At 36.4% G+C, this 27,749-nt stretch overlaps 1 protein-coding gene across 3 annotated transcripts; it reads right to left on the bottom strand.

Moving 5' to 3' along the window:
• Positions 1 to 3,011: 3,011 nt before the first annotated feature.
• Positions 3,012 to 27,749, bottom strand: LOC148674515 (putative flavin-containing monoamine oxidase A). Of its 3 annotated transcripts, none has more exons than XM_088624632.1 (13): positions 27,419 to 27,749; positions 26,458 to 26,545; positions 24,099 to 24,279; positions 23,280 to 23,394; positions 22,313 to 22,470; positions 21,811 to 21,900; positions 21,173 to 21,257; positions 11,340 to 11,440; positions 10,098 to 10,256; positions 7,738 to 7,824; positions 6,856 to 7,017; positions 4,810 to 4,910; positions 3,012 to 3,845 (listed from the first exon to the last, which is right to left on the bottom strand). In XM_088624632.1, exons 1-13 carry the CDS (start codon positions 27,528 to 27,530, stop codon positions 3,512 to 3,514), a joined length of 1,773 nt encoding a protein of 590 aa, XP_088480758.1. In that variant the 5' UTR covers positions 27,531 to 27,749; the 3' UTR covers positions 3,012 to 3,511. The 3 variants fall into 3 exon arrangements, with proteins under 3 accessions (XP_088480758.1, XP_088480760.1, XP_088480759.1); XM_088624634.1 differs by lacking the exon at positions 27,419 to 27,749 and adding an exon at positions 26,088 to 26,245; XM_088624633.1 differs by lacking the exon at positions 6,856 to 7,017 and having other exon boundaries at positions 27,419 to 27,748.

Genomic DNA, 27,749 nt, shown 5'->3' with positions numbered 1-27,749 from the left:
CTTGTCCACTTTCCATCCTGGGTATGAGTCAGCCACATTTACATAGCAGTGGAGCTCAACATGCTCATTCCAAAGCCCAAGTCATGAGATCTTAGAGCACTAGGTGCTCAACCAGTTGACAACATTCACAGATGAATTTCCCTTACACATCTCTGATCAGTTTGCACAGGCCTCACAATGCTTTTGCTTACTGTTTTTTAAAATACTATTAAATGATTAAATTAATAACATTATTAACCCTGCCTCTGTTTTTTTTAATACAGAGATGGTATAGATAGAGACTTTTCATTAGATATCTGGAAATAAATATAAAAGGAGAAAGGAGAAAAATACATTTCTTTAATCTATTTTTGTTGAATTGATAGCCTAATTATATTTCTTGCTTATCATCATAAGCCAAACAGTAGTAATAGTAGTACATTTATATTTTCATAACTGTAGAGTAAATTTAAAGTAGTTGATGTAGCATAAAAGTCTCTATTTAAAAACAAAGGTAATTTGTACTATTATTCTAAAACAAAAATAACTATGCTGTGTACATGTACATGTAAAATAAAAGCAAAAATCTTACATAATACTGCAAATAAAAATGTGGCTTCTTCTAATTGCCTACAGTAGCTGTTTCATGCAGATTAAAAAAAAATGCTTGCTTTAGAGGAGACAAAAAAAGAGAAATAAACCTACACTAGAAAAACCTGGGTAAAACATCCTTCTTGGCAACCGGACACAAGTTCAAGGAGAAAAGCTGATTTACCATTTTTACCTTAAATTCAAGAAAAAAAAACTGAACTGAATAACATTAATCAACAAACACGCAATCTTGCTGCAGTCACTTAATGAGTAATACATTCTCAGTTATTAAAACACAAGTCTCCCGGCTAACTGATTTGGCAATCCTGCCATCTGCTGTTTTGTAATTCCAGAAAATTCAAGATTTGTATTGTTTTTAATAGAATGACTCAGTATCCTTCTCCTATAGTTATATCACGGTCAATTGAACTGTGAAGAGTAAGAATTCAACTTCTAGGTGTTGTGTCTCTTTGATTAGTTACTAAAACAGAGATAACAAAAGCAGAGAAAAAGTTAATCAGCGTTTAGCTGAAATAATCAAATGCTGTTCTTAAAATATTCTAAACCGTTATTCCCAATCTCTACATATTATCCAGTTTCTGCACTGAAAAGCAACTTATGCAAAGCTGTTCCCTTAATGAAGAATGTGTTCAAACTCACATTAGCCAAAATGCATTGTGAATTCATTTTTCATCAAAGTGTTGTAGTATCCATAATTAACAGATTTGACAGGATGTGACAAAACTTTGAATAGTCATTGACTCTGACCTTTGAATGTTCTCTACAAAATGATGTTCTATGGAGTAACATTTTACATAAAATTATACATTGCCAAATATTAGAAAAACTGGAACCCTTGACTGTCATTCAAATGTCAGATGGCTGAGACATGGAAAAGGTTCCAGTAACAATACCTATAGGGTAACTGCATGCCTTATTTTTTATTCCAAAAAATATAGATTTTATACTTTTGCAAAATATAGTGTTCTGAGTTGCAATTTCGAAAGATTTACAAAATATACAAATGTGCCTTTCTCAAGGACTATAATCAAGCACATCACATAATGTCAGATGGCAGCAGAATCCTTGTGTCAATGAACACAATGTGTGTACTTTCTCACATTGCAGGTCTGAATATGAGTGCAGAGCTTTCCACTGGCATGTCAGTTGTGAAGCTCTTGATTATTGTATTTCAAACAGATGAATCTGAATATTGATGAATTTTGCATAAATCTGACTTGTGAAGGTGTGGAAATAGATCCACATGCCTAAATAAACTAAATATCAAAAGAAAATGAACAAGTACTAAGTTGATTACATGCTGAAAAGAGAAGAAAGCAAACCCAACGTTTTGGCTGTGGAGCCTTCTTCGGGTGTGAGAAAGACAGGGCAGACAGCAAAGATATATCACTCTATTAATTCATGTATGTATATTTAAAAAATAAACAATGTGCATTTGGATATTGAATAAATATTTCAGGTGTTACTCTAATTTATTGACTATTCATGACTGCCCATTTGACAGATTTTGACCATTGCATGAAATAACCTCAGTGGTGAGAAAGGTTAGGATGTGATTTAACCTTAGAGTAACACACAAAGGAATCAAATATGCCTGAGGTATCAATAGAACAATGCCTTTGTTCCATTAGTACTGTATGTTGCATGCAAAAAATATGCTGTTGTGCACAAATCAGTTGCAATGTTCAAGTTTGATGGACTGGCCAGGAGTGTAACTGCTACAGTACTACATCTATAGTGACTTATGGCAACCTGACTGTTCAGTGCTATATGTTGAACTGAATATGTTCTTGGACCTCACTTGCTGCCCTTTCTGAGATCATCCGAATGTAATGTTAGCATAACAGCTCACATCCTCATATTGCTTGTATGTCAGTAGCTTTCTTGACAGGTGAGAATGGGTAATTATGCCATGGAGACTCTGCTTGCCAGACCTGAGCTCCACTGTGGGTTGAGCTGGGCTAAGGCAGCCACATACAGTACCTGTGACAGGACACATACCCGCTACTAACCTGTAACATTCAAAGTAAACCCCATGCTCATCTCTTTTGCTGACACGTTAACCCTTTTGATGACACGTTAGCTATGTCATGCCTGCTAAGTAAGATTTCAATTCACCTACTGCAAAAACAGATAATATACTTTCCTGATAATGACCCTGTGAATAGGCTGTAGGTATAAAGTGATATATTTCTTTTGGTACTCTGTATATTAATATTTTAACTTTTTTCCATTGAGTACCTAGAGTATTGGACCTTTAAGCATATCAAGACATTACTGTCTTGATCAAAACTTAATAATCAAATTGCCATTTTCACAAATGCATAAGTACACTATGTGTGGAATACTAATGAGTATTCTGCTCAGCCTGCAACTGGAAAAAAGCACTGACAGTCAATAAATCATCCAGAATATACCACTTATTGCTAATTAATGAACTAAAATTTAATGAGAATTGAATTTCAGTTTATATTTTATGCCATAATGGAACAAAGTCTGATGAAATGTTCAGCAATGCTGAATTTCTGCAGCTTTGAAAACATATTTCAACAAGCTTTTTTTTTTCTTGGCAAACATGCAGTGAAACAGAATTAAAAAAAAATAATTAAAGCTGAGAAGAATTAAATTATGGGGTGACTAGCCTTAGCTAATTAATTATGTCCCAATCTCAACTGGAATACAAAATTGCAAGGAGATTAAATAATACTGAATACAGGGCAAATGTTATGTGAAAGAAAATGTTTTCAAGTTATTAGCACAATGGTTTAGCATTATCTTTAAATACCTACTTACAAACCTGATATGAAAGTAATAACCAGGAGGGACAAAACCAGATGTTTAAGAAACATGCCACAAATCTGTAACTTTAGTATTTGATAAATCTCAGCAAAAGCAAACAAAGTCAATGTCTTTTCTGATTCTACTGCATCATGTAAGTTTTCTGAAGAATGGAAAGACCCCTTTCAATAAGCACCTGAGAGAGCCAGGGATGAACCCACAGCAAAGCAGCTCCTAAGGCGGCAGTGGAGAGGAGCAGATAGGCAGAGAAACTGGAAGAACCAGGTGCTATTTTCCAATCCCTGTGTGGGACAGGGAATGCCAGGGATTTCCTAGCCCATTCCTTCTCCTCCTGTGACAGACATTCCGGGGACAACTGTCCCAAGACTTCCAAAGCCACACGCTGTCCAGACTGAACAGCGCCACTGAGATATCCACACCACAGTGTGGCAGTCTCTGTGCCTGCCCAATGAATCCTGCAAGGAGACACAAAATAAATTGGTCACCCTCTTACCAACCTAGTATAGGGAACACTGTAAAACACTGCACTTTTGTACTCTCTTCCCATTCTTAAGTAAAAGTGAAAGCTTTAATTCCAATTGTTTATATATTAACTGGTGATGAAGAAAATAGCAGCTGTGGACGAAATTATGGGAGAAACAGTAAAATAACTAATTAGAATGGAGAGATTTATAGATAGCATAACTTAAATAGATATGGTATGTTTTGATCTTTAGACTAGAAAATCAGCTTAATGACTCATAAGCCATCTGGTCCCATTTTCAAATGGACACAGTGCACACATTTTCCATGTAATTAATTTACTGGGAAGTAAACACTTTGTTCAGTTTCACTTAAAGAAAACAATAAGACTACTCTGTGTTGACTACGCAGTCTTGACTACACTTTATGAAATTTTCAGTTTCATTAAGTTAACATGGAAGAAAATTAATGATTTTGAATCAAAGATAAAAAACTCTTAATTAGCACTTTCTTAAATATAGCTGCATTAAGAATGAAACTACCTAACTAGCAAAAAAGATAAAACTGAAATATTTAAGGGAAAAAGCAGGAAAATGTTCAGTATGTTACACAAACAACTAGTTATGCTAATATATGGGATGACATTTGCTAAAGCTCATAATGTGGTTAGGGGATTTAGCAAACAGGTGTTTCATTTTATCAAAAAGTCATGTTGTGAAGGTCTTTTCCAACTTTGCTTTATTGACATTACTTTCTTCTCCTTCCCTTCAATGAGCACAATCTGTTCTTGGAAGCATCAGCTTAAATCATTGACTCGTATAATAAAGGTCTTATACAGATACATTAAATCCCAACAATCTTTATGTCAAAACACGTGCTCCACTCTGATGATGGATATACAGTAATTTCAAGGAAACACACGTAAGAGGCAATCAGGTTCACCCAGTAAATGTTTACCTTCCACAAGGTCTTCTGAGGCTAGGATGGAAATAAGTGATCATTCCAGGGACCATGATATTGACAGGACAGCCACCACTGTATTGCTCCTTGGCCCAGTCCTGAAAAAGACATGAAAGGGCTAGATTCAGCAGAATGAGTGCTTTCTTTTAAACCTGAGAAATGTAAGCTTATGCAGTTGAACAAAGGATCGGTTTGATTGAATAAAGTACAGAAACCATGAAGAAAAAGAATTAGAAGACCCTCAGAGACCCTTAAGAAAAAACATCTAACTTTCGCCCCAGGCTTGCAACACACTCACAACTCTGCCAACAAAAACAAAGTTATTAAAGTACAAAAATGGAGGAGTGGGGAGAAATCTCCTCTGGACACCATAAAAAGCAAGTCTGTCTCCATTTTATAACATGGACTTGTTATTTTTTAATTTTAATAATGTATAGACTTACTACATTACACTTCTCTGTTACAGTATGCTAGAATTACAGTTCTAACAGACAATATTTTTCATTATACTGTACAGCATTTTCTTGCCTAGTACCTCCTCAGGGCGGTTTATGCCATTAGTGTACGAATGAAAGCCTCTCTTATGTCCTTAACATAACACTGTTATGTTAAGGACATAAAAACTAGTGTTATAAGCAACACCTTGCAACAAACAACAACAACATCTTGCGTGTTTGGTTGCTAGTTTACAGTACTTGTGTAAAAAACAAGTTTCAAGGATATATAAAAAAACTTCCCACATCTCTACCCAAAGTGATGAATGTGAGGGAATTAAGGATTAGTTAGGGATTTATAAAAGGGCAAGAAGTTAGGTCAGTGCCATGAGCTGGGATTTACTTTTTTCTGAAAATCCATTTCTGAACTCCATTAAAATGTCTATGAACAAGGAACATTTCCAGAATAAAATGAAAGTTTAACATTTAAGGAATTTGATTCAATACACTTAAGAATTGTGGATGGCTGCCAAGAAGGGGAATAAAAGTAATTGCCCTGAACTCTGAAATGTTATTACAAAAACAGCTCGGTTTTGTGGAGTGTGTGTGTGTTTTCTATTTGCCACAGCTGTGCTGTCCTTCGTGTCTTTGTGTTGTGTGTCTATGAATCCCCTGAAGTGAAACAGATGAGACCCACTATGTTTCCTGTCTGTTTAATTTAGGGATTGCATGTTTTTGCCAAGCTTCCCTTCCAGGTAAAATGTACTACTGAATAGCTAGTACAAAAAAAATTCTTATATAATAACTACGCACTTGAAAAGAGCTGCTATCTTTCACAGTTAAAAGCTAATGTTAAGACTGTCAATCCCTTTTTTTTACTGTATGTTCCTCTCCGTGGTCCATTTTACACCAGAAATTAAACCACAGCATCTGAAAGCTGGAAAAATATGTTTTACTACAGGAAATTCATGTGTGAATGAATATCACATTATTCAGATTCACATACCTATAGTATCCTCATAGGATTGACCATTCTAAAAGAAAAAATCTCCTGTTGTACTTAGGTCATATGATTAGGATTTTTTATTGTGTATGTTATATGTGTATATATTAATACTTAAATGTTTTAACATGAAATTAAAATATTAGCATTTTTCTTGTCTCTTGAAGGGTAATCTTCATTTTCTCTCACAATGATGAAACGTGCAAACCAGAGGAGCCCATTTGTTTCATCTTCATTGTTTGGTTGCTAGGGAATAATAGGGGATCCAAAAATATCATGCAGCCATTTGTTAAAAAGCTTCTAGGACGTCATCTTCAACAGCGACTGGAAAAACGTCTGCCAGATACTATTGTTTGTGTAAAAATGTGCTACCTTATTTCAATCCCTACCCACATTTCCCTGAATGCTACATTTTGATCACTGTAACTGAAGCAACAAGCAACATGAAGAAAGATGGCTTCATCTGAAATAATCGCAACTTTTTAAAAACATCTCAACATTCTGCTTCCTTTCATTATCGCCCCCACACTTTATCTGAATCACTTATTTACTGTACTTTACAGTATATAATGGCCTGATCATCTTATATGACAGCAAGATTACTACCTTGTGGCCTGATTTCTCAGATCTCAGAAGATAAGCAAGGCGGTGCTTGGATGGCACCTTTATGGAAAACCATGTGCTGGACCAGTTAAAAGCACCCATCACTCTGGACCAGAACTTCCAAATCCAATGCCTTGACATGTTAACAGGGTGCACGATGCTGTCCTGTAGATGAGACAAACCGAACCCAGGCCCGTAAAGATCCCATGGCACTTACGTCAAGCTGGCTAAATTCCATACTCAGCTTGTACCATCTCGGCTACCTAAGATTCTCTCTTACTTCAGTTGGTGAAGAAACTTTCACCTTTCTAACTTGATCTGCTGTGCAGTGGGGCTCCTGGAGCATATCGGCTACCATATCACCTAGGTGGGTGGCACAAAATAGTGGAGAATGAAGAGGGTCCTCTCCTATACTTAATACCCTTTGGCATGACAAGTGCTATACAACTATAATTCTTTTATCTGAGGAATAGTTAGTTATGTAAAACTCTGCTGTAGATAGTTCTGATGCATGGAAAATCTGGAAATGCAGTTTAGAATTAACATTTCTTCTGTCCCTAACACTGGACTTTCCAATTTTTCTGTCTTTCCAGTTGATTTGCAAGTTTCTTATGGTTTCCATTGTGCTCCTGCTTGACCACACTTCCTTTTCATTTTGTTGTTATGCTGAATATGCTTGATGAGACATTTAAAAGATGCAGCTTCTGAGTTACTTTTAATAATGTTATAGGGTGTCAAAAATTCCAATTGCTTAAGAAAACAATTTTAAAATGTTCATTTTTATAAGACATTATTAGTAGAAGTATTTAAATTTGAGAAAATTATAAAGACTGGGGAGCTAAGAACCAGGTTTTTGATGGCCTATTGTAGCAGTAAGTCATTCACCTTTTCAGCATAGTGGATATAATTTGAAGCCTCTGGACCCAAGAATTTTGTCAGAGTTTGGATCACCGCATCCCGTCTGTCCTCCAACTGCAAAAGCAAAGCTTGGTCAGGGTTTAACCTAATAATGTACACCTTTTCATAAACCAACAGCTAAATCCTGAAATATGAATACACTGTTGAATTATTAATGATGCCCAGCTGTCTTATCAAATTTAATTTCAGCCATGTGTGTCATGTAGCACTATTGTATGGAGTGAGTAATGAATTATAATGTGTGAATGTTTCGGACTATAGTTCACAGTACAAAGCATATCATTCATTTTGTTGTACTGATGAATTACAGTTCTGTGTAGAAATGAGAGCAGAGTATATCTGATCCCCTTGGAATCCTCAGTTCTTGTAGCTTTTTCTGCTGTATTGAAATCATAAAAAGTTAAATGCTTGGGGACAAAAATCTCCATTTTGATCAGTTTAGGAAAAAAAACAGAATGCTTTCACAAAGATTTGAACTAATTTTCTCTAAAGCAAAGCATTATCTGATCTTTTTCTCAAGATTTATGCACCAGTGATATTAATACTAGCCTTTTTTATGGCCATCTGCAAGAAGCCCAGTATGCTGTACAGGGCCAAACAACCAGACTCAAATGTGTTTCTGTCTGCACTGTTTTTGTCTTGAACTTTCTAAGTAGTATTATTAGTCCTATATGAAGGACACTTATTGAATTAAAGCACTTCAAGGCAAATAAAAACTCTTATAAATAACTAAGTGGAAACCCCTTTAAGGTCTGCAATTCGGGGTTAGAAATAAAAGCCTTATTGCAAAATTCTAAATAATAATAAAAAAGCTTGTTATCATAGAATAAGGAGTTACTAAATCAATCTGAAATTATAAAGATTAATGATAGTTTCACCCCCTTCTCTAGCATAGCTTCATAATAGAGTTATGATCAAGAGATAAGCTTAAATGGGACAAATATTTGTTTACTATTTTGTTTACAAATATTTACAATTTTAGGAGTTTCAAAGTAATTCAGTTTTCTCTAGGCATAGAACATAATTCTGCCAGTATTTGGCAAAACACAAAACACCTTAACAGGCCAAGAGGGTACCTATGTCCTGTTCAATTAAAAGGATCCTGTCCAGAACTTAATTTTCCTTTCTAATGTATCCACACATTTGAATGGGAACCATATTCTCCATATTCTAACAATGCATCACTAACCAAGGAGATATGATTTTAGTCTAAAGATTCCACAACATTGGGTATCAGAATTGTCTTGAATAAATAAGAAAGCAAACTTCTTTGAAGGAAGAATACACAGTAGAGCTCTGTTCTGTAGTGTTTAGATTACCTGGACAGAATCTATTTTGTTGTCTGTTGAAAAAGGAAAACTCACACAGCGTGTTGTCTAATGATGATGATGTCTTTCCTTGCTGTTTGATGGAAGCTGCTGTTGGATCCCCCAGCCTCCTTTCTGCTTATTTTACTGCTGTATTTATCCTGCCCTGAGGCTTACGTGATGCCACAATCTATCCCAATGAGGGCTAGCCTAATGACCTCACTGCACTTATTGTACAGTAGATGACTGACGTAATAATCTAACAGTGAATTAGTTTAAGTTGAGTTAAAAATTAGTACCACCCTTTTGATCACGTGTATCTTTCAACATTTTTAACTGCCTTCAACTGTCTAAGCACACCTGTATAAATAAAGCAAGGCAAAACTCAATGTACTGCAGATTCAGGATAGGTTAAATCTGCTGTGAAGTAAAACAAAATAGCCTAGTTTAACCTAGTTAAAGTGCCAGCCACATCAATTTTATTTTAAATCTAAATAACTCATCCATCCATTCATTTTCTAAAACGCTTTATTCAGAAAAGGTTTGTGGAGCTCACCATAGCAAGCTATGGGTGTAAGGCAGGATATAATCTGGATGGGATGCCAGTCCATTGCAGGTCACACACAGACATAAACACCCACACTCACACTAGGGGAAATCTTGCAGAAGCCAGTTAACCTATGTATGTTTTTGGACTGTAGGAAGAAACCAGAACACCTGGAGGAAATCCACACAAACACAGGGAGAACATATAAAATTCATGCAGATAGCACCACAGGAATTAAACCCAGGGCCCCAGTGCTGCACGACAGCAATGCTAACCACTGTACCACCAAGCCACCCACTCAAAATATCTTTTTTTAATGTATTTAAATAATCATAGTAAAAATCATCCACTAGTGGTATGTTACATACATTATCCTGTTGCTTGTGAAACTTGGAATCTTATTTCCATCCCCAAGTGAGATACTGTATGTGGTAGCAAAAGTTCAGTGTACACTAAGTGGGCGGGTCCCTCACCTCTCTGTGACACCAGTCAGCAGCCTGTGCACCAGCAATAAACCCCACCAGTGCAGGATTCCCAGAAGTGCTAGTAGCATCGTAGGTTACACTGAAAGGACACTCTGAAGAAGGCTGGGTCACAATCTCACCAGAGAAGCCATTTTCTCGCCAGAATGTCTGTAGCAGAGTGGATATTTCACTTTAATGAAATTTCTTCAGTTCAGTCTGAGGAAGGTTCTCAAGCTGAAAAAACTGTGTATTTTAATCTTTCTTTTTCCTCTACTGAACATTGATTTAAACTGACCTATGGTTGTATAGCCCTTCAGGCACATTTTGTTTGCAGTGTGACGAATGCAGCCCACATTCACAAGCCTTTAACTTAGTATTTTTCTAACTTAACCATAGTGATTACAGTTTTATGAAAAATACACAGCAGTGTTCTTTCAATCCCATCCTAGGGTTGGTCACAACTCATTACCTGCTTTATTCCTGAGAAAATACATAAATTGCTTCAGTTCAGTGAATATTTAATTAACGAAGAGCTTAGTTGTGATGAATTAGTTGTGATGCAGGCTTCCTGTTCCTCAAAGAAAACTCATTTACAATATGTATCATATTTTTATCGAAAAGAACAAGTACAGGTTAAATCCACACTGAAAAACAGAAAGGAGAAACACAACATTTTGGCACCATAGCCTTCTTCAGATGTGATTTTAAAATATTTGTTTAACAGTATGTTTACATATTTTACATTATGTAAATGTGGCCTATGATAAAACAGGCAAATCTAATCGTTTTTTGGTCAGCTTAAACTGAATAGGAGCATAATATCACGCACATTTACTGTACTGCATTCATATCCTGCAAGAAAAGTCCTTTATTGATTGGATCACAAGGTCAATCATGTGGACTACAAGAGGAGTAATCAAAGTGGAAATCTTATCTGTTGTTTTAGCACTGCAATTATCCAGGTTTTTTACTGAACATTTTAACAGCTGTCTGACAGCTAACATTTTCTAAGAAACTAAAATGGCACTGACAACTGGCATGAAGCTTATGTGAATCAGGGACTTTTATATCCACGTTAGACTTTGTTACTGGCAGCTGTCTGGTAAATAATCAGTTTAATTAGATATGTAAGTGATGGCTGTGTATCTCACAGTGAAGAGATTTGAGAGGACAAAGACATGTGGCTATTGGCACCAAAGTAAACAGATGGTTGCTGAAGCATCTAAAAGGGCTCCTGTGGAACATACTCACTGTGGGGTAGGTGACGATGAATTTCATCATGTGTCCCATGGGCATGTTTTGAGTCAGGCTCTCCCTCTCCACAGGCAGTGGAGGCTGGTAGTGGATCTTGGCTGGAAATCACGACAGACACAGTGAGATTCATGGACCAGTCAAACTGTAACTCAAAGAGACTCACTGATGTACCAAGAATTTAACTCGTAACTTGCTGACATGTGTCCACTATGGCTGCTTGACGTCATCAGGTATGATACCTTGTGGTCACAGCAAAGAAACCCTGGCATTCCAGTTTCCCTGTTTGTTTTACATTAAAGGTTTTCAACATAATTGAATATTGTTCTACCATACACTCTCTTCACTACAGTAGAGCTCTCATTTAATTGGAAACTCAATTTAACATAAACAGTAACTGTACATTTTATTAAAAAAAAACTCTTTAATTATGATTATTGTGATAAATTATGATAATGATAATTTACTGTATACTGTATATGTTATACTCTACAATCTCACATGCATCTGATAAGGCACACAAGTTGCTGATACTCAGCAAGCCAAGAACACCAAATCAAACAAATCCCAACCCCAAAATTGCTCAACCAACTGTGCACCACCACAAACCCAATTACACTTCAGTACACAGTTCATAACCCTAACCACTTCTCTCTGGTGCACCCTACCTATTTTAGTACCACATGTATGCTTCCTTCTAAGAAACTGAGATCTTTGGCTCATTCCTCTTCACCTTGTCCAAGAAAATCAATGGGTTTTAATTTAAAAAGGAAAAGTATATGTGATTCTATGCCTCTGTGAGTTTGACACACAATGAGTCATGTTCCCTAGTTGAAGGTCTATACACTTACTGACAGACTAAAGCTTCACACGGCCTCTGATTATATTTTTTTACCGACTCTGGCAGTCCACATTCAGTAAACGTTATGAGTTGTCCACAAACTGGAATCATTAGAAAATCTAATTCCCCATACCACTAGAGATAAATGGTGTTATCAGTAGAAAAGATGGTTGGCAAATCTGATTCAATTCCCTTCTTTAATCAGGTAGCATCACCAAAAAGATGTGCTAATTTAAGAATACTCTGACCAACAAGTTTCACAGACAAGGCTGGCAGGTAATACAAAGTAATAATGGAGTACACACCAGAAACTAGAATGTGCAGTGATCGCCTAAACCTGTCACCAAAGAAATCTCTCTTGTCCATCTTTAAATATCTGCATCATGTTAATATGGAAAATCTTTACGTGAAACCATGTAAGAGAGCTTCAGTTTTTTCAATATAGATGTCTATAGTAGTACTTTTGAACATCTGGAATACAGAATGTACACAGCCAACGAGTTGTGAAAGTACTTCTGGGGAAGGTCAAAATAGCCAGTGTACAAAAGCTCAGAATAATTTTATAGAGGTCAAACTTACAAAAATTAATTAATTAAAATTAATTCAGTAGTTTGGTTAGATCCTAATAAATGCAATAGAGAGATGAGATATACAGAGTATATTTGGCATAGCTCTACTGGCTGAGGGAACTGGCAGCTCAGACCACCCCTCTGTATTGTGAAGATAGAGCTATCATGCTACTGCAGGGGTGTAGATGGGGTGGCCGGAGGAGTATGAGAGAAATACTCTACAGGAAGTCCCGGGTGCGAGACTTATATACACAAACAACTGGAAGTGGGCATTTGGGATCTAATCTTACTTTGGAATTGTATTATAACTTTGTAAGAATTCCATTTTGTAACTATGCTCTCTGAAGTCAGATCTTAGTGCTGAGACCCTATCTGTCACAGCTGAAGCAGAGCGTACCTGCTATCTAATGGCACACATTTTAGGAGTTACCTAAAAAAGTTCATAAAGTACTTTTGGATATATGTGAGTCATGTGCTTTTTGTTTGTGACTGGTGGGATTACCTCTGAGTCATCAGCTGTATTTTCTTAATCACAGCTCTCAGGTGATTAATTTTCCAATATTAACAATCTGTATTTTTTGGTGTGTGCTCTCCCTGATCTGTTTTTAGCATATACTGTATATATATATATATTATGGTTGTTTCTGTATTATGAAAAAAAAAACATTAGATAATTCAAAAACAAAATCTCCGGATAAAGGAGTTTTATCCTAAAGCAACTGACTCTGACATCTTTACTTTTATTGATCTGGCTTTTCATATTTCAGAGAATATGATTGGCAGAATCAAAATTAAAACAGGCTTTAGAATTCAAAACAAGTTTTTTTGGAATAAGTCAGAGGTGTCTGTTCTCAAGTGTTCCCATTGTGTTTTGAAAATAGAAATAGAAAAAGTTATTTGAATACATTTTATGGGAAAAATGTCTGATTTGGTCTTTTAATTCTGTCAGCTGATATTGACAGAGTACAGAAAAAAAGAACTTTTCTAGAATGTTGGGAGAAGTTGCAGAAGACTGTGCAGATAGGCCGTTTAGAACAGGTCTTTAATACATGTTTTATATGTTTTTATTAGAATATTTTTATTATTAAGGTTGTTGGCAATTAAACATGTTATTTGATTACAGTATAAAGGCTAGAGTGATGAGCAGGACAAGATGCACTCATCACAGAATACGAAGGGTTAATGAGGATAATATACTGCAAGAAGTTTATGTCAAATGCACATCCAAGCCTGCTTTACAGATAAAAAAATAAAAGGCAAAATTATCAAAATATTTTAAAATCTTTTCTTTACAAAAAAAATATTATAAATGAGAGAAGACCATTCAGTCCACCTAGTGTGTTTTAAAAGTAAGTTTAACAGGTCTCAGTTTTAAAAGCACTTCTACAAAGTTGTAGTCAACTTGCGGCCTCTCCTTCATGTTACACTGCTCATTCTAAACAGTGATACTTTAATCATTTTATTTAAATTGAATGCAAGTACAAACCTTATATAAATATGTTTTATAAAAACACATTGCCAAAATGCAACATACAGTATGGTATAATGTTTCCTCACAGATAGGCACACATACAGTATAGGAAGAGAAAAGTCAAAAAAAAAAGTCAAACAAAATTAAAAAAAGTTAAAACAATGCAAACAAATGTTATGTGATCCAAATGGGAAATGATCTAAGAAAGGTATATATGAAATATTAATGTGCCACCTCATATCTTTGTGTTTCAAAGAGCTGTAAGGAAACATTTTAATTGCTTTGGGAGAACTTTGTTGCCTGTTCATTGCTGACACAACAAGAACAGCCCAAGAGTGATGAAAGCCATATAAAGCAATGTAAAAAATGCAAAAAGAACACAAAAATCATAAATCATTAAAATACAAACTGCTGATTACATAGCTGTTTTGTTACCAAAGCTGTGAAGATCAACAGAAAACCCCTGACAGTCATTCTAATTAAACCACATGCGTGCAAGGATCAACTCCATTTTAGATGAATGATGCATAGCTTCATTAGTATCACAAACGTTCATTAAAGCAACATTTGACAAGTCAAATCCAGTAAAAGGATAAATGCTTTCCCTCTCAGAGCAATACTATTGTGCCGGTTGTGGAAGTATGTTTGCCAATTTGTTAGGCATATGTACTGTACAGTATGTGCATAAAGGAAGAAAGAAGAGTCTGATCTGTATCTAAGCTTCAAAGAGGGTGCTTCAAAAAATATTTATAATTTTTTATAGAGCTTCATTTAAATTAATTTCATTAATTTTATTTCTAAAGTGCTTGTTCACAGAGATTTCATAAATGTCTACAAAGATAGTGCCAGTAGTATCCTGTCAGACACATGTAATTATAATTGTTAAATTTGTATTTCCAAAGATGAGTTCCTCTTATGTAGACACATGCACTGAAGATAACTGGCATATCATTATCATATGAGAAGAAACTCCTTATCAGAAGGTGCACCTTAAGACAACAGAGATCTACAATAAGTGTAAGATGTCATATACTGTATACAGTAGGTACGATTATGCAGAAAGGATGTAATAGCTCTTTATTTCCTCAATGTCAGCTATTTCCTTGGATTCATTCAACCTAATAACTCCAGAACAAGTACAACATGTACAACATGTACAGCAACTCAAGATTACCACACTGCTAGAGTAGGCACTGTATGGCATGTTCCCAGCAGTCATCCCTAACAAGACGACAGTAGTCACCCAATATGCCACCAGGTGGCAAAAGCCCAGGTAAAACTCACCTGAGCTGCCCACCAACTGAACTCAGATGCTCACCTAAGATGCATCACCAAGATGCTCACCAAAACCTCTAAACATGGAGACACTGCACCATGCTGGTCTGCAAGACAAAGTGCTCTACTTCATTCAGAAACAACCAGATAAGCCTATTGGAGGACTTCCACACTGCTACCCAGGTCACAAACATTGCAGTGTTCAAAAGGGATTAGAGAAGCCACCCAACATGGGAGAGGAAAAGCCCATTGAACAGGCACATGCTGGCAAGGCTACAGACACTAAGAACCTACAGTAACAGCCATCCGACTACCAAAACTTTCTAACTCCAACACCAGTTCCAATATGCTCTGGGTTACCACACCCTAGTGCACTGCTAGACATTCATAAAATCTTACAACTGGCCAGGCTGCTCAGGGAACATGTGAGGCCCTGCTTCAGAACTAGAGATGTTGAGACTCCTGTCTGAAAGCTGCCTATATTAGAGCCATGACTAATTGGCTTTGCACCGACGTTTGGTATTGCCAACCTGAGAATATGTGTGTCCCCTTCCAGCCTCAGAGCCTGTGGTGATCCAGCATTCCGCATTCGCTTTAGCAGAACCAGTGCTCATACTGTAGCTTATAACTTGTACAAGGCTCGTGGACATGCATCTGATCTCTCCCCAGCGATGGACCCTGTAGTGCACCACACCTCCACTTATATGTAGCAAAACAGAATAAAACACACATCTACTCTCCCTTGGTCTCTTTTAGTGTAAATGCTTGGATCTTATCCCAGACTTAAGAAAAGCTTCAGCTATCTGCTTGAAATAGGATCCTGTGATGCCCCAACAATTTGTCTGCAGTAGTGGAGCAGTATGAAGCTGACTTTATCAGCAGAACTAGTGTGTGAGGCTGCTTGTGCTCACTTCACAAGCACTCCTATGATCACAGGTGTGGAATTGTCTCATTCTGGCAAAGGCTCAGAGCAGGGACCCAATTTCCTGCCCCGTCTCCACAGTCCTCCATTTTTTCTCCAAGATGGAGAAGCTCTGGCTATGTTAAAAGACAATCAATGGCAATATGATGATCTCGTCACCAGGCCTCTCAGCTGCTGTGGAGAATCTCATACTGTAGCTGAACGTGTCACCTATGGGTGGGAGGCTTAAGGTTTGGATCTAATCAATTTTTTGGAGGGGGTTACAGCTTTGAATATTAACATTTTAGTCTTGCAGTCTATAAACTCATCCAAATGAATGATTCTGGCATAACAGGTTGGGTTAATACACTTTTTTTTCTAATAATTAGTAGGGAGAACAGGTAGGAGAATATTATAGTCTGTTAAGTAAGCTATATTTTTTGTTTCGTTTCCTATTCAACTACACCTACACACAAATGAGAACTGGTGTGGTGGTACTTCAGCGGTTTATGTTTCAGATGTTTTTTTTAGTACAATGTAGTCTTTCTTAGATTGCCTTCTTATATCTAAAGTCATTATCTCAAATGCAGTAAATTCTAAAATGCATAGTTAAGATCATGCAGCATTAAAACTTCAAGTAAACTCGGATCTAATTGCACTTAGTCACTACACATAGTGGTTTGACTCATTATTGTTAAATGACCCAAATTTTATAGGGTTTTGTGAGAAAGATACTGAGATAGTTATAAAGCTAAATTAGAAAAGATGACAGCTACACCAGTCTTAATACTTTAAAAGCTTATTTAATACGGAGATAAATCTGATATTGTGCTGGACAATTAAAAGTCATGTCATGTAATTTGCCAAACAGCTTTACACCATACGGTGTCGCGGGAAGCTGGAGCCTACCTGGCAAGCAACGAGCACATGGTAGGGTACACCCTGGACAGGGTGCCAGACCATCGCAGGGCAAGTGCAAGCCAATCATACATGGGGTCAATTTGGAGGCCACGGTAAAGGCCAAGAGGGGAAATTTGAAAATAACTCCCTACTCTTATCGACAAAATGCCTGGGGATCTTTAATGACTACTAAGAGTCAGGATCTTGGTTTAACATCTCATCCAAAAGATGGCACCCACTACAGCATAGTGTCCCCACCACTATACTGGGGCATTAGGACCCACACAGACCACAGGGTGCCCCCCCCACTGGCCCCACTAAGACCACTTCCACCAGCAACCATAGCTTCCCAGGAGGTTTCTCATCCAGGTACTGACCAGGCTCAACCCTGCTTAACTTCAGTGGGCTGCCAGTTGAGAGCTGCAGGGTGATATAGCTGCTGGCTACAACTAAATCATTAAAAAGAAATATAATATGAAATTAAAAAGTCAGGCACCCTTTTAATTTCCATTTTTTGTTATATCTGTGGTCACAAAACAAATGATAAGTCATTTCATATCTTAACCCAAAAAATTGTAACATGTTACAGACCAACTTCTGGGCATGTTGTACAGTATTTGGGGCATACTACATTCTTTTAAAATAATGGTATTCTCTCTATCATAAGTTGCTTGAGCTGGGAAATTAAAGATTCAGATTTTTCCAGTCTAACCTTGAGAGAACTGATTTTAAAACAAGAATGAATCAAGAGTTGCTGAATAAGTATACAATCAGAATGTACTTTACATGGTTTACAAATTTCCCCTTGAAAGAAGAAATGCAGTACTTTTCTGAGAAAAAAATGGTCCCTATCAGAACTGGCATTGAAGAACAAAAAAAATACTGAACTAATTAGCAGCCATACCTGAATAAGAGAAGACTCAGATTTGATGTGATTTTTTTCCCTGCAATACAGCATAAAACCTTTATACATACTGTATCTATTATCCTATAATTGTAAGAGTTCATACAAGCATTTCTTGTCAAGGATGTTATGAGTAAAATGATTTGTAAAATCCTAAGCACGGTAAACATTTAACACAGAGCTTATATTCTCCCCATTGTATTACTTAATGTGGATTTCAAGATTATCTAAGATGAATGCAAATAGAACATATTTTTCCTATCGTGAGATCAAGTAGGATATTCTGTAGATATTGCAGTGAGATTTAAATATTTACAGAAAGCAGTTCTTTCATATACTCATTGTTATGCTCTTCCTGGAAGCTAAAAAAGCATTTTTATCAACAGAATACATACTGTATAATATTCTAAATTCCACCTTATTTTTCATTAAAGAGAGACACCATAAATGACCGCTCTCTCCTCTTTTATTATTTTCTCTTGTACAATAACATTTAGTAGAAGCTATCAGATCAAATTAAGAGACTTTAGGCATTAAAATAGGAAGTCAACTAAGTTAGTTAGCTACAGTATATATCCAGATAGTAAGCCTCTTTTTCTGAACAATCCTCAGCAGTCCATTACATCATTACTAACGTTACCTGGTGGTTATGTAAGTATACTTTATATGGATTAAAAGAAATTGGAACAGTCTCTACTTAATTCCCTTTATAAAACGTATTAGATAATTACATTTCACTTGAGCAAGTAAAGGTTTTAATTATCTTGCGTTTTTCTACTCAACAGACTTGGGTTTTATGGTTCAGAAAAATATGGCCTGTGCCGAATCAAATTTTAAAATTCATAAATTCATTCATTCAATTGGAATTCATAAATTCTATATGATTTTATTTGATGGTCTCCCCTATATCCTACATTTAGATCAAAAATAGAAATGATTAAAATGACAGTAGCTCCTTAAATAAATTATGTAATAAGCCTATTATTTAATTTCCTCTCTCTTGAAGGATCATCTTACAGTTCTGGCTTCCTGAGACTCACTTAGGTATATTGGATTTTGCCAATATGCCTAAAAAATGAATTTTGGAAAGATTGAATAGAAGAATATGTAAAATATCAGACCTGTATGTAGATGGTAAATTGATCATGTCAGGGTAATTCTAGGAAGCAGGGTGATCCATTCTATATCCAGGGTGATAATTACTTCATAATCTTTCATGAGTTACAACCAATATGATTTTTTCTGGTGTTATATCCTAGGATTACATAAACTTCTTATTTCACAGTTAAATATAAACTTAAATACTGATATGTGAAAAAATATTTAGAAGCACAGCCATGCAAAGGCATGCAGAGAAGCTAGACCACCAGCTACATAAATTAATATGTTCAACACAACTTACTAGATACTAATAAAACTTTAAAGCGGACCAGAACTCAGAAACAGCATGGTACAGTTAATGGACCATCTTGTTTTAGAAATGTACTGAAAAAAATATTTCAACAAATAAAATTATTTACCTTTATATTGGTTTTAATTATTTCTGCCTGTAACAAAGTAACTACAACATCTTTTTTGCCATTTCTGAAGCCAGAAGAGCATATGTTAAATGGAAAATAATTTGTAAAATGTAAGCATTTTTCACGTAGTGTTAAAGATCCACATTCGTTGAAACATGGCTGCTGGTTTTCATTCCATCTCCGACCTTACTGACTTAATTAAACAAATTAAGTGAATATAATGTAATGAATGTAAACCAAGTCATTTGTTTTCAAACTCTCGATCAGGTGCTAATTGAAAAGTGTCTTTAAAACATGGCACTGATGACATGGCACCTTCAGACAGAACAGGATTTTAAAGTTGCTACGAGACTGAAATAACCTGTGCTAAACTCATCATCACAAATTCTGACAATATAAGTTAATCAAAATAAAAACAAGCAAAATCACGGTCACTCTAAATACTTGCTTTTAGTTTTTAACATTACATGTTTTTCATTCTCTTATTACATAATAATATCTCCTTTTATGCTCACGAGTGATGTTACCATTCAGAAGGAGAACTGCTGCTCAGTCAGTTCTAGAGCATGAGTGCAAGTTGGGGCTATAGCTTACTATTCGAACAGATGATAAAAAGCAACATTTAAAAAATGTCTAATTTTTGCCTGAGAGGGGAGCTCTGTCAATGTGTGCTGACTGCAAAGGAAAACTGTAAGTAAAGGTTAATCCCACAGTGAAAAGCAAAAGAAGAAATACAACCTTCTATCACCTGAAAAAAAGGTTATTATAAATAATAGTGCCTGAAAGCAAATAATTGAAAGATGCAGTTTAGTTTATGAATGTTGTAAAACTAATAATATCACAATTACACATACAGTAGTTAACAATGAACTATCAGCACAAATCTAGCACTCTGTTAACTCATTGATCAAAGTCAGTCATACAGAGTACTTTAAAAAATATTTTCTTGCATGAGGTGTCCATTCATTTGTGTTGTTTGCAAGTTTTTTTCAAAATACATTTGCACATACATGATGTGGATGGCACAATAAGATACATGTAATGAAAAGCAACTGGCATCTTGCCCACTTCAGAGATCTTTGTGTGTACACCTGAATAACAGGTGGAACCATATTGTTTTTTTACTTTCACCTCACGTTATGTCTTGTGTGTGTGTATGTCCACTTTGAGTCATTCTGAAAAGAAACAGAATTTTCTATTAATAAATTCAGGAAGGAAAAGTGTGCAGTCACAGTAAAACAGCCCCAGGCAGAGATGATTCAGGTACTGTTTTCACCAACATCATTCTAAACTGCTCGTGAGATTTTTATAGTGTCATTATTTTTTTTCAAACTTTTCTATTTTTTATCTGCGTTTTTGTTATCACCAACTATTTATCATCTGAAAATCGCCACAAGCCCTGTACCACACGGGGATTACTATCATGAGTTTGGTTTTCAAAAAACAACTCACAGGCAAGATGAGGGGGGCTGGTTACAATGACAGACTTGCATTTAAAAGCCTCAGACTCTGTCCTCACTTCTACAATCCCAGAATCCTGTGGGGAAAAGCAAAATGTTTATACAGACCACAGGAAGCCACTGTCTCCTTCTTTCACGATACAGAACATGTTCTTACCAGTACCTAAAAGCCAGAGACTCTACGTTTGTTATGGCAATGGAAATGTTATCTCTTCAGAATTCCCATTTGACTATAAAGATGCTCAGTGCTCCTTTCTCCACTTTGAAGCAACACTCATTTGTTATTCTTTGCTTGGACATATGTAATGTGTTTGCTTCTTGCAAATATGTTACCATAGTGTAAAAGCAATTTAAACATATTTTGATTTAAATCCTGTGGTTTTTTTTATTTAGTTTATGCAGCGCAGTTGTCAAGCTTTATTTTTTAATCATGCTTTCTGCACTATTGTTTTACTTAGAAACAGCAGGAATCTGCAGACTGACATACACTTGAAGACGTGACAGCATCATATACAGTATCTGCTACCTACTGTGACATTTTACAAATGGGGAGCGTCAATACTAATATATGTGTATTGTTTTATATTCTTCTCACAGTGCACTTGTCTTCCTCAGTGCTTATTCTCCTACCTGGTGTATTGCAGTCACTGCAGAGGACAGGCGTATGTTCTGCCTTCCTACTCGGTCTGCTAATATCTCAGACAGCTGTTGGGTTCCCCCCTGTGGACGAAAAGCAGGACTGCAAATAGAATATACAGTAGCTAGAGCATTTTCATTCTTACCGGAGGTTCTGACGATCCATTAATGTTCATTCCACCTGAACCCTTGAAGACTAAAATTAGTAATTTACTGGACTGAATTAATAGTAGCTAAAAGACTAGTTTTAGACTAGTAACTATTAAAGGTTTCGAGTTAGATACAGGAAGACATGAATGGCTTTCACTCTCCAGGATCATGATTTAGTATCTTTGACACTACAAGTATGGTAAAACCAACTGAAATCACCATAGGCAAAGTGAAAGCAAGTAAAATATGAGTCAATTGCAAGGAATAATTTGGTAAAAGTGTACAATGCCCATGCAAATGTATCATGCGAAATTTCTGAAAGGAAAGAGCCAACCATTGACAGAACCTTCACTTTGTACTCCTGCGCTGACCCAGCTGTGGCCTCCAGCAGAGCCAGGAATCCCCCAGCTGCTGCCCCATACATGAGGAAGTAGAGGAAGGAGAGCTGAGAGGTCTCCATGCCGAACACCGACCTGCATGACAGCTCCATTGCAGCCCTCACCTCTGAGGGCAGACAAAGGTGCAGACTAACTCAGAGCTGCCATCTACCCAATTAATCACAAATTCCAGACTTGATGACAGCATCTTGCTTCTAAAGGCAGCTAACCAAAAGCTGTCACCACAGTATTTGTCTTGAATTATGAGACTGGTGGATGCATTGAAATTTTTATCAATCCACACTATAGAGATCAAGATTGAATTTAAAAAATAAGGCATGAAAAAATACTTATTTATAATTAAAAAGAGCTTCTTAGTTCAAGCCTGACTCTGCAACTTCTTCAGTTTTGTGCCAGTCTGAGCAAGTTAATGAACCATCCTCAGATGTGATGTGAAATTCAGGGCATGATGTAAATGCTTAACTGTATTACTGTGGTTTTTTTTTACAACTGAATGTATATCTTTTAATTTTACGATTTTATTTTCACTTGGTTTGTAAAGCAGTTTGAGCTGCTATTTGTATGAAAGGTGCTCTATAAATAAAGTTTATTATTATTATTAAATAACTGCATCAGTAGTAATCATGACCCTTTCCAGACGTAAGTGGTTTATTGATAACAGATGGGTATATACAGTACAAATTGTTAACAATTTAAAAGTAGAAAACATCATACCCTTTTACTGAGAAAAATATTTTTCTGCACTGCATTTAATGTGCTGGCATACTGCATTCTTGTCTGTTCAAAATACTGTAGCTATCATTCCACCCTGCAGCTTATTACAATTTCATTAATTTATAATGTCTCTCTTTAATTTTCTAAATATTCTAAATTGGCATTATCTAGAAAAAAATACTCAGGCTAAATTTCTCTCACCCTGAGTCCAGGTGTATTTCTTGATGAAGGAATGCAGTGTCATGCTATCGTACTCCAGAGCATTGGGAGAAGAGCCTGGGATCTCCACAGAGACTGTCTTTCTCAGTTTATCAATCTAAAAAGAAATAGACAGCACTTAAAAGGGAAAGGAGTAAAGGGTGTTATTTTTATAATGGTATAATTCTGCAGCTAAAATAAGAATGTATTCTTTTAGTTTCTCAGCAGTGCAAAGTGTCTTTTACTTTGTCTGTCCTGAATATAATCAACCTTAGCCTACAGTCACTGTACAGATTCGGCAATATTTCTTCTGAGCTTGCACTTTAACAGATGTATTCACACAAAATAAAATAAATCACTTTATAGCTTGCGTTTATTAATTGTATCTAAGAACAAGTTCAGGATGTTGGTACAGCACAGTGTGGTATGTCTATGACTAGGTTTTAGTCAGGATAAAAGTTCAAGTTAATTAAGGGTAGTACGGTATATCAGCATGTCAGGACTGTAGTTGGAGGAAGTGTTAGGCTGATCAAGACTGTGCTTGAGTTTAGGGTTAAGGTTTGGTTAATGTTCTGATTATTGTACTTTAATATATTTTCAATGGCATGATTATGGTTATACATTTCAACAATTCTGATGGTTATCAGCACTCTGATAATAGATGAAAGCATTGCAGTTATGACTGTGGCTGGTGTTACAGCAATAATGTGTTCTCAAATAAACCACTGCACACAACACGGGCACAGTAAAGGACTTGTGCTGACAGCCCCAACAGCTCCATTATAAATAACTCTTCCATTTCAACGTACTGAGTTTCCCTACCTTCCATAACAAGAGCTGCATGTCAATGAGGCCCATCAAAGAAAGTGGTGGGATACTGGAGGTATAGGTTCGAATCTCAGCCTCTGGTCCACCCAGCCGGTATACCTTTTTCCCCTCTGTGTACTGTGGGTAAATCTCCAAACCCAGTTCTTGGATAAGATCTAGGATGTGTGTCTGTGTTCTATAGTCAAAGATGGAGGAAAAGAAAGATCTTACAATAATTTATAATCATTACACTAATTAGTTGTATCACACATAAATATGAAAGGACCTGATCAAACCCAAAATTACATGTCTGCTATCTTTTTGGACAAATGTGCTGAATATTACCTGATATTGTGTTATCCCTTTTTTTTACCTGAATAGTATTTCATAGTGCTGACATGTTGCACTACACTTTTAACAGACTCAGGCATCACTAGATTATGATCGACCTCATTTTTCTATTTTTTATTTTTTGATTTATAGCAAAGTGAAGAACAAAAATGTATCACTTTATTTGGCCTTGAGTTTAGAATATTATTTTTTCAATGTGCATAAACTGGTGATCTAATTAATTTTTTAATTCAATTTTCAAAAATAATTGTCTAATTAAATTAAAAAATAATAGATCTCGGTATAATGTGTGAAGTGTTGCATCCTCCATGCTCTTCAATTTCTAAAACAGGTTCTCTCAATAGTCTTGAGAAAAGACAGGTTTGATGTTTAGTAGAAATTGACAGAACAACTCTGAATTTAATTTGAGGGATTACGAGTGTGTCAAGATGGCATTGAATTTTCTTTATTCTTTTTATTTATTTTATTTCCACATTAAAGTGAGAAAGCTAGTCAAACTAGTGATGTTTAACTAGAACTTGACAATTCTACAGAAGAATCCAAACTTCCACTGAGCAGCAGGGTGGTCTCTTACAGGTACTGTGGGCTGTTCCGATACAGCGCTACTAAAGTTGAAGAGCTGTTTTTTGATCAGTGCTTATAAAAAGTTGTTTCTGGGTAAACCAAACCAAAAAAGACAATAGTCTTTAGAATAATTTTAGTTTATTTTGTAAATCACTAATTACAAAATAATTTACTATGACTACAGACACTCAGTGAGTGGCAAAATGGTGCAGTTGTCAGCACTGCATTGGTTAGCATTGGCCCTAGTGTGAATGTGTGCATGTCTGTGTGTGCTCTGTGATGGACTGGTGTCCCACCCAGGGTGTACCCTGCCTTGTGCCTGTTTCTTGCTGACCTAGACTCTGGCACCCCTGAGGCCCTGTATTGGATGAAACAGTTAGAACATTTATGAATGCAGACTCTTAAGTACTTATACGTTATGCACTTCAAAAATAAGCTCATTATAAATATGTATAAAAGTACCTATATTTAACAGATGACTGCTTACACAATTTCTGATGCCACTAGTATGTATCTAGGTGGATTAAGATACAATATATTCACCCCCACACACATCCCTAAGAAGATCAGGTTAGGACAAATCTTTAAATAAGGCACAATATGTTGCCAAGGCCAGAAAATGGTGCAAGGAACTCATTGTGGCCTTATGTCCCACGTGGGACAAAGAGGATTAGTAGTAGTAGTAATAATAATTGCTTACACTTATATAGCGCTTTTTCTGGACACTCCACTCAAAGCGTTTTACAGGTAATGGGGACCCCTCCACCACCACCAATGTGCAGCCCCACCTGGATGATGCGATGGCAGCCATAATGCACCAGAACACTCACCACACATCAGCTATCAGTGGGGAGGAGAGCAGAGTGATGAAGCCAATTCATAGATGGGGATTATTAGGAGGCCATGAGTGGTAAGGGCCAATGGGAAATTTGGCCAGGACGCCGGGGTTACACCCCTACTCTTTTCGAGAAACGCCCTGGGATTTTTAATGACCAGAGAGTCAGGACCTCAGTTTTACGTCTCATACGAAGGACGGCGCCCGTTTACAGTATAGTGTCCCCATCACCGTACTGGGGCATTAGGACCCACTTGGACCGCAGGGTGAGCGCCCCCTGCTGGCCCCACTAACACCTCTTCCAGCAGCAACCTTTTTCCCAGGAGGTCTCCCATCCAGGTACTGACCAGGCTCACACCTGCTTAGCTTCAGTGGATTGCCAGTTGTGAGTTGCAGAGTGATTTGCTGGCCCCTGAGTAGTAGTAGTAGTAGTAGTAGTAGTAGTAGTAGTAGTAGTAGTAGTAGTAGTAGTAGTAGTAGTAGTAGTAGTAGTAGTAGTAGTAGTAGTAGTAGTAGTAGTAGTAGTAGTAGTAGTAGTAGTAGTAGTAGTAGTTGTTATTCACCTGCAGTGCACCTGATTGTACTTAAATGTACGTTAGGGGTATCAGTGCAGTGTTAACTCACCTGCCAACCCACTGCCCTCCCAGGTCCCAGGAGTCCTCTCCCTTTGCTGCTGGGAGGCTTAGGGTCACTGTGCGCCCACCTATCCGAGCTGAGACAAGGACAGGAACAAAGTGAAGGGTACAGTGCCATGAAGGTGATTATCAAAGGCTCCAAAGTAAAATATGAGCTCCCGTATAACATTAGTACCTCAATACAAACTCACTATTTGTGGTTTACTCAAACCATTTTAACTATGAATCCTACTGTTTTTCTTGATATGTTTCTTCACAAAAAAAGCTTACTGCATTCCCACTTATTTCCTTTTTTTATTTTAAGGCTGTTATTATTATTATTACTGAGATTATTTTTTAATAATTTCTTCTATGAAATAGCCTGTGTGTAAAAGATGTAAATAAAAGGTGGAATATATTAATTGTGACGTTCATCACCACAAAACTATCATACCTCCCTACTCTCATTCACAGGTGGCCTTGAAATTGCAAACAAACGTCTCTCATCAAATTTTAGTTATAGTTATATATTTTATAAGCTATAAAGTTTGGGAACATCAAGGATTCACTATATATACAGTATACAGTATAGGAACTGGCTTTCTTCTTTCAGTTTTGATGATATAATCATTAATAGTAAAGAAAAATAGAATTGTACATACACAAGAACAAAAACTTAACTTGGTATTGTTTTGCACGTTGTGACACTGAAATACACTACAGTTTCTGTGTAATCAACGAGGTTCTTTAATGTTGTTTGTAGTTATTGTACAGTACCATGCAATATTTGCAACCTAAGGACAACATTGTCTTATAGGAATATCCAAAGCACTGATTGACGGATGTTTAACATTATACAAATTGTTCTCTCATTCAGCTAAATAACACACAATAAAAGATCAATGCTATTTCGGAATGTTATAGTTAAGTGATTGCATAGACGTAATAAATAATAAACAGGGCTACTTCACCTTTTCCTTCTAGGATTAAGATTTTCAGATAAGCATTTCTTTTCAAAAGCTCTCTGGCTGTTGTAAGCCCAGACAGTCCGGCACCGACAATCACCACATCCAACAATTCCATTTTGTTGATGCAAACCTAAAACTGATTTTATTTACCGTTTTAACAACAGATTTCTACAAGGCTGCAAGTATTTAGAACGATAGAATGATTATACCGACTGAAGTTTAGGTCTTTTAATTTAATTTATTCATTAAACCGTAACAGTGTACATTTTGTACATTGTGCACCTGGGAGGAGGGATTTGTATACAACTCTTAGACCGGAAAACATGTACTCGGG

Source organism: Lepisosteus platostomus, chromosome 3 (genome assembly GCF_059453375.1).
Source record: "Lepisosteus platostomus isolate fLepPlt1 chromosome 3, fLepPlt1.hap1, whole genome shotgun sequence".
In the NCBI taxonomy this organism is placed as follows: Eukaryota; Metazoa; Chordata; class Actinopteri; order Semionotiformes; family Lepisosteidae; genus Lepisosteus; species Lepisosteus platostomus.
The sequence above is the reverse complement of the archived record's forward strand: the minus strand, read 5'-3'. Positions and strand labels throughout refer to the sequence as shown.

What these genes read in the sequence shown, in the direction of transcription:
- LOC148674515 (XM_088624632.1), bottom strand. Translation starts at nt 27,530, where the DNA reads ATGGAATTGTTGGATGTGGTGATTGTCGGTGCCGGACTGTCTGGGCTT. An exon ending in CAGTGACTGCAATACACCAG is followed by an intron (nt 21,258 to 21,810) that starts GTAGGAGAATAA and finishes TTTTCCCCACAG; the next exon opens with GATTCTGGGATTGTAGAAGT. An exon ending in CTCAGAAGACCTTGTGGAAG is followed by an intron (nt 3,846 to 4,809) that starts GTAAACATTTAC and finishes GTCTCCTTGCAG; the next exon opens with GATTCATTGGGCAGGCACAG.